The sequence below is a fragment of the Mustela lutreola genome, chromosome 1 (genome assembly GCF_030435805.1).
Source record: "Mustela lutreola isolate mMusLut2 chromosome 1, mMusLut2.pri, whole genome shotgun sequence".
NCBI classification, from domain to species: domain Eukaryota; kingdom Metazoa; phylum Chordata; class Mammalia; order Carnivora; family Mustelidae; genus Mustela; species Mustela lutreola.
The window spans coordinates 276,419,273-276,427,578 of NC_081290.1; the positions used below are offsets into that span (position 1 = coordinate 276,419,273).

General features: G+C 38.7%; 1 protein-coding gene across 1 annotated transcript; it reads right to left on the reverse strand.

Annotated features, from left to right (window-relative positions):
• Window positions 1–1,994: 1,994 nt before the first annotated feature.
• Window positions 1,995–2,948, reverse strand: LOC131822653 (olfactory receptor 5M5-like). The gene has a single exon (XM_059158942.1). The coding sequence runs from the start codon at window positions 2,928–2,930 to the stop codon at window positions 1,995–1,997; it is 936 nt and encodes a 311-aa protein (XP_059014925.1). The 5' UTR covers window positions 2,931–2,948.
• Window positions 2,949–8,306: the final 5,358 nt, after the last annotated feature.

Sequence of the window (8,306 nt, forward strand, 5' to 3'; positions counted from 1 at the left end):
ACAAGACATACAAAGCACAAGCACAAAGAGAAAATTAAAATTTGAACTATGTTAGAATGAAAATTTTCCACCCCACCAAGTCTATCAGGCACAAAAACAAAGTACTAGCTAAAATCAGGTTGAAATATAGACATTGCAGAAATCATTAAAAGGCTAGTATCTACTATAGAATTTATAAAGAGCTACTACAAATGTACAAAATAAAGATAAAATAACCCCGCTGAACAATGAACAAAGAATATAGACATACAACCAAAGAAAAGAAAACTCTGCAGGTAGCATCAAAGCACTTAAAACACTTCTTTCCACTTAAAATGACAATGCAAAAGCTTAAACAAGAAAGGAGACTCCCTTAATCCCATCAGACCTGAAAGCATTTGGGAAGTCTGATAATATATAGTATTGATAAGAAGATGCAGTAAAGACCAATCTTGCACACTGTTTGCAGGAGAGCAGATGGATTGAGTAATTTGGCCCTTTTCTCTGAATTTAAAGATGTTCTTTTCTTATAACACAGAAATCACCCTCCAGGGAGTGCACCTGAGAGGATCTCTTGAACTGATACACACTCAGAATTTCAGAGGAAAAAGCATTGCTAGATTTTCATATTATCCAGAACAGGAAAATAGATTCCTTTATCAATAATGGAATGGATAGAGGGGCACCTGGGTGGCTCAGTGGGTTAAAGCCTCTGCCTTCAGCTCAGGTCATGGTCTCAGGGTCCTGGGATCGAGCCCCGCATGGGCTCTCAGCTCAGTGGGGACCCTGTTTCCTCCTCTCTCTCTGCCTGCTTCTCTGCTTACTTGTGATCTCCTTCTGTCGAATAAATAAATCAAATTTTTAAAATAATAATAGAATGGATAGATAGTGTGTGGTATGTGTATACACTCACGTAGACTATCTCAGTGAAAACTGATGCTACATGAACCAGCAGGGAAGAATCTAACCATATATACTAAAAATAGAATAATTTGCAGAAGGAGAGCATAATTCGTTATTACCAAATTTTAAATCTTGCTAAATAACATTATTTAATTCTGTGAATACATAAACACCAGCAACTGTTAGAACTCTCCATGGGGATAAAAACATTACATTCAATGACAGTTGAATGCAGGCAATGGAGAGAGGAAGAGAATCAGGCAGGGAGGGCTCACTTTGAGAAGATCTGAGTATGTGAAACATCTGAAGCAAAGTGGCAAAGATGAAGACTTAATGATGATCACTCATGCTTGTACGGGCGGCCTTTACACTATCTTCTATTTTTGTATATGTGTTGGAAATGGTCCATAATAAAAAATTAACAAGTGAAACCACAAAGCTACTTTTATCATGAGGCTGACTTTGGATTCTTTAAAAAAACTGCTACATAAACTGTGTTGTTCCATCAAAACCTTTATGAATGAGGATTCCATCAAGCCAGGATTATCACTGTAAAGATATTTCTTACGGTACCCACAGATCTGCATCACTATATGATCTGTACAAAGTGAAACCCACAGATCTGCATCACTATATGATCTCTATAAAGACAAAAAGAAACAAGAAAAAATGCTTACAGTTTAGAAGTTTCCGTATATTAAAAAATAAATAAATAAATAAAAATTTTTAAAAAAAGGTTTCTGTATATTAGTTTCAAATTACTAATCACTAGGAAAATAGAACAGTTGATCGTTGACACGGAATTCATTTGGAAATTCTGACTTTTATAACTCTGTACCAATACAAGTATATTGATAGACTCTTGTAGTTTGTTGATATATAGAGCAATAGCAAAGACCTCAGTCTTGCCTTTCAATTTCTATGTAATGCTTATTATTACTATTATTATTATTCACTAAGGTGGCACTTTAAATGTCAGCAAATATTTTGCTAACTACTTCTAAGTCTCATATACAAATTAAGAAAGACAAACAAGAATAATGACATAGGGTGACTTGCTAACTTTAAATGCACAATAGTTGGTCACTTAACAAGATGTACTAAGCGTCTACTTAATATAACAACTTCTTTTGGAAAACCTTCCTGATTGCACTTTTAACATCTTTGTTCCGAAGGCTATAGATCAAAGGGTTTAACATAGGACTCACAAAGATATAAAACACTGCGACAATTTTCCCCTGTTCTACAGATGACTCAGAAGGGGGTCTCAGGTACATGCAGAACAGTGTCCCATAAAAGATGGTGACAGCCGTCAAATGGGACCCGCAGGTGGAGAAGGCTTTCCGCCTCCCCTCAGCAGAGCGGATACGCAGAATGGCTGAGAAAATGAAAATGTAGGAGATGAGAATGATGGTGAGTGAACAAGTAAGGTTGGAACCGGCCACCACGAACATGGCAGTTTCTTTGACATAAGTATCTGAGCATGCAAGGACTATGAGAGGTGGGTCTGCACAGTAAAAGTGGTTGATTTCATTGGGTCCACAGAAGGAGAGGCGAAGCATCAGGATGGTCTGTGCCAGACCATTTGCAAAGCCATAACCATAAGGGGTAGCCACGAGAGAGAAGCAGACACATCGGGACATCTTGCTGCTATACAACAAGGGTTTGCAGATGGCCATGTAGCGGTCATAGGCCATCACTGTGAGCATATAATAATCAGTGATCACCAGGGCAATGAAAAATTGGAATTGTATCATGCAACCCAGAAAGGAAATGGATTTTCTCTTGGATAAGAAATGAACCAGCATCTGCGGACTGACGTTGGTGGTGTAACAGAGATCCACAAAGGAGAGGTGACTGAGGAAGAAATACATTGGAGTGTGAAGTTTTGAGTCACTTCTGATCAGCAAAATCATGCTCACGTTGCCGATTACCGTGATAAGGTAGATGACTAGGAAGACTACAAAAAGGACAGGCTGCAACTCAGCTCGATCTGTCAGTCCCAGGAGAATAAACTCAGTCACCACTGTGTCGTTTTTCTTTAGCATTGTGTGTCTTTGGCTTCAAATGAGGGCTAAAAGAAAGGAAATAAAAACGTATGTCTTTTGTCACGTGTCCCTTACCCCCATCATATCATCTGATCCGTCTTCTCTAAAACTTGTAGGAACACTTGTGACACAAAGAAATAGTTGAGGAAGCGTGCAATTGATATTTTAACCCTTTAAAATAGTATAGCGCTCCTTTTAGTGGGGCAGTCATATTTTAAATGTTTTTCTGCAAGTCCCCTCATGTTGAAAAGACTTTATATTCTCTGCAAGATTTATTACATTAGTTCACTTACAATTTCCTTAAATGCTATTGTGTTTCGAACATTGCAGTCCTCTGTTTCTCGGTATATTTTTGACGTTGTATATAAATTCTCATCTATTTAGCACAACTGAATGGAACGACACACATCCCTGCAGAACATGTCCTCCTGCCCCTCTGAACTCAAGACCAAGTCAAGCCGTTTGTTCCCTAACTCTGCAACACTTGTCCTTTCTCTTTGTGTCTCCTCTACTCAGAAGGCCCTCATATCACCAAATCCTACTTAACTTTTAAGGCTTAGCCTAGGATCTCCTTTGCTTTGTGTATTAATGCCAAATATCAGGGCCAAAAATTGGCTCATGAGACACAAAACTCAATCATATTCTTGGTATAAAAAAGATACATGTAGAGTACATACTATATATATATATACACACACACACATGCACAGAATTTATACATATATATGTGTAAAATATTCACATACAGATATATCTGGGATATCAAGTATTCATTAAAAGAGAAATAAGGGAAAACAATGTATTAAAAGTCTCCCTAATGATGAGGAGGAGACAATAATAAAGAAAAGATTGGGGGCACCTGGGTGGCTCAGTGGGTTAAAGCCTCTGCCTTCGACTCAGGTCATGATCCCAGGGTCCTGGGTTAGAGTCCCGCATCGGGCTCTCTGCTTGGCAGGCAGCCTGCTTCCCCCTCTCTCTCTGCCTGCTGCTCTGCCTACTTGTGATCTCTGTCAAATAAATAAATAAATCTTTAAAAAAATAAAAATAAACAAATATTGACAAACATATCCATACTTTATAATAATTTTATTATAACTCTGCCTCCTTTTCCCTCTTGTAAAAATTAAGAAAAATTATATAACATAAAGTTAATTTAAGTTTTTCAATAGATGTAAATGATCTTACTGAAATAATAATCATTGATCATACCACTGAGTTAAGACATAAAATACCCTCAAATGCATCTCCCCACATTTCTGCAGGATAAATGTAACATAAAGACCATCAAGGGAAACCTACACCTTCCTTCAATAACACACACTGCCTCCTACTGATGGCTGTCAGGCCAAGGAGACAAGGATCATTTTGTAAGGCACTTCATAGATGTCTCTGACATTCTTGTCCATTGTGTTGTCCATGCATTGTCCCATGCGCATTACTGTACACTTGTGCATTTTGGACTTACTGACCAGGATAATAAAATGCAAGACTAATCACCTAAATCAATATAATCATACTTATTTAGTATATTTCAAATACTCTTTGGTGCTGGGGTAGTATTTTTTTTTAATGTTTTATGTATTTGACAGAGAGAAATCACAACTAGGCAGAGAGGCAGGCAGAGAGAGAGGAGGAAGCAGGCTTCCTGCGGAGCAGAGAGCCCAGTGTGGGGCTCGATCCCAGGACCCTGGGATCATGACCTGAGCTGGAGGCAGAGGCTTTATCTGGGGTAGTATTTTTAATAAATATCTACTGATTGACACATAAATCATGTGTCAAGATAATTAATGTCTCTATTTGTTACTGTGGGTTAATGATGCAACACAAGCTTGAACATTTCAGATAATTTAACTAAGTACTTTATGACAATACCTTCCCTTTAAAAAACAAAACACAACATCCTATGTAATTTGAACAAAGAAAACTCAGAAAGAGGCATTTGTAGGAAGACAGAAGTGACTCTGGGGACAACTGAGGCTCTGCACTCTTGATCTTCTCCCTAACTCTGAGATTTTCTCAAGTAGATGCTTGCTGGCCCTATGCCAACACCCAAAGAATCTAGAAGATTGGTCTTTAATTTTTTTTTTAAAGATTTTATTTATTTTATTTGACAGATAGAGAGAGATCACAAGTAGGTAGAGAGACAGGCAGAAACACAGGGGGAAGCAGGCTCCCTGCTGAGCAGAGAGCCCGATGCAGGGCTCGATCCCAGGACCCTGAGATCATGACCTGAGCCGAAGGCAGCGGCTTAATCCACTGAGCCACCCAGGCACCCCTGGTCTTTATTTTAAGAAGATGTCTCCTGATAGGTGGTCATCATTCAGTTTGAAGTAGAAAAAGATTTAGTGAAGGCATTTGCATGAAATGCATTTTTAATTAACGTTAAATAACTAATGTAGATCATAAACCTAAGAATGGCTGATTCTCTATGAAGGGACATAGGGCATTATACAATAGGATGCTTGTAATTATGAAGAGTAGCATTGTTAACTTGGAAGGAACCAGAACGATATTCAATATCACTCACTAATTTTCTTCATGAAGTAAGAGACAGTATATATGGTTAGGTCTTAAGAATCATCAATGTGAGGGGCACCTGGGTGGCTCAGTGGGTTAAAGCCTCTGCCTTCAGCTCAGGTCATAATCTCAAGGGCCTGGGATCAAGCCCCACATCGGGCTCTCTGCTCAGCAGGGACCCTGCTTCCCCCTCTCTCTCTCTGCCTGCTTCTCTGCCTGCTTGTGATCTCTGTCAAATAGATAAATAAAATCTTAAAAAAAAAAAAAAAAAAAAAGAATCAACAATGTGAAAAAGTACTGGGAGTCTGCAGAGAGACCTCCTGGCCAGAAAGCCCACATCCTCCAATTCCTAGCTATGGAGCTTGACCATGTTTCTTTATCTCTCTGTGTCTAATTTTCCTCATGCATAAAATTTGGTTCTCATACCAACTCCCTCATATGAAGGATTTAATTCAGGTAAAAACTTTAAAATGTGCCTGACATAGAGAAAGCACTTAATAAGTCATAGCCATTATTATATTGGGTGGAAAATCCCGGTCTATTCTAAAATAACACTCAACATCATTGTGCCTGGGTGTCTTAACCATTTAAGTGTCTACATTTGGCTCAGGTCATGATCTCAGGATTCTGGGATCAAGCCCCAATTCGGGATTCCTGTTCAGTGGGGAATCTGCTTCTCCTTCTCCCTATGTCCTACTACCTCACTGCTCCTGCTTGTTCTTTCTCAAATAAATAAACAAAATCTTTAAAATAATAAAATAAAATAAAATAAAATGACACTCAACAACTACATGTGAGTCTCAAGGACCAGAGTTTATCTCATTATTAGTTACAGCCTCAGTGGCACCTAGAACAATGCTTTCCCAAATGGAGACACTCAGTCATTAAATGTGGAATGAGTGTTCTTTCTAGTCTAGTTCTGTTTCCATTTGAACTTTTGCTCCATTGAACACTTATAAATACTTTTATTTTTAGAAGATCATTAGAATTTAAATCAAGATATTTGCTAATTCTTCAGTCCATAATTTTATTTTTATTCACTAAAGTATTTATTTCTACATTTCAAAATATATTTTCACAATATCAAATCCTACCTGTGAAAGAAGCACAATTTCCCAATGATAAAATGGATAGAAGAACCTGAAAAGTTTATAATAGAAATATCATACAGGGACCAAATCCCTATGGTTTAATTATTTCTAGCAACAAATCATTCAGACTACGTATAGTCACTCTCTTATCCTCTGGCAAATCCTAACTAAGCTCATTGAGGACATGATTTTGGCCCATTCCCCAATGTCAACAGGAAATCAAATCTCCCAGGAATCATGAAGGATTGGGATTCATCATTTATTTTAAATTATGCTTGAATATCTTAATATTTTTCCACTGGGGGCATAATAGGTTCTTCTGTTTACAACATGTAAGGTAGAATGGTGGCTGGTAAAAAGAGAAAATTTTGCAGTCTGTCACACGTGCCATTGGAAGATCAATTGACTTCTGTTGAACTTGGGCTAGTTATCTACTAATTTTGAGCCTTGTGCCTTATCTTTATTTTTTATTTTTTTTAAGAAAGAGAGACAGAGACAGAGAGCGTAGGGGGACAGGCAGAAGGAGAGGAAGAGAGAGAATCTCAAACAGGCTCCACGCTCAGCAGTGAGCCCAAGTGGGGCTCTGTTACAGGACCTTGAGATCACAACCTGAACTGCAATCAAGAGTCAGATGCTTAACAAACTGAGCCTTCCAGGTGCCACATGCTTTTTTTTTTTTTTTTTTAATAAGAATTATAATGCATACAGCTATGCATGTACTGTGGAAACTTGACAGATATACAGGCAATACAGATGGGCTGGTGATTCTCCCTTTGTCACCGCACTCCACCGAGACTTCTGCCTGTTCTTCTCTACCTTCCTTTGTCTCCCTGGAGCTTAACCCTTATGGATCACATCAATAGAGTTCCTTTGGTGTCCAGTTTCAGCAGAGTTTGGCCAATGGGAGAAACCAAGAGGATATCAGAAGTGGGAGAAAGAGAAAAGTAGCTCCATTTATTTCTCATTTTCTTCCAGATTCACAGTGAAGGTGCTAGAGTGGCTGCATCTTTCCAAGCAAAACTCCTGCTGAGCTGTGTGTTGGGGAAGATGGTGGTCACAGACACGCTTCTTGCTTCTAGCTCTCCTTGGATCTGGGGATTATAGTCACTGCCTGGTCACTTCAGAACAAGGGGTGGCCACTACTTCTTGCTGCTAGCCTCCAGATGCTTCAACTTCTCTGATTGATTTCTATAATTTTGCCTGTAATCTGTATATCCTTTCACTAAACTCTCCTCATGTAAATAGTCTGAGTAAAATGTCATTTTGTGCCATGTCCCTAGAGAAACACAGGCCAGAGCAACACACAGTAACTATTCAATAATGTTGCACTGGGAGTAGGAGCAACAAAAACAATTGTGGTAAGAATGATCAATCCTTTTGTTAAAGTTTTGGGATATATCAGGGTTTTGAAGATTCTGGCCTGGAGCTCAAAAGGACCATTGAGTACTCTGCTTCTGGATCCTGAATCAACTGAGGGCCACACATATGAGTGAGATATTATCATTACTAGAAGTACCACAGGCAGACTTGGATTTGACAGTGTGGCTGAGTCATACTTATGTGTTCCTTTCCACTGAATTGAAGTCAACCAGCATAACTCTTGGTCCTTCCTTCCCTTTCCAGAGCCATGGCCCATCAACACACCTGATGGAGATAATACATGTTCATTAATCACATAGAGAATTAGAGGACTTGTATTGTTGGACAGACAGCACACAGCAAGGAGCCTTTGCATAATCTCACCAATCTCCACTCACCTTAATTGGAT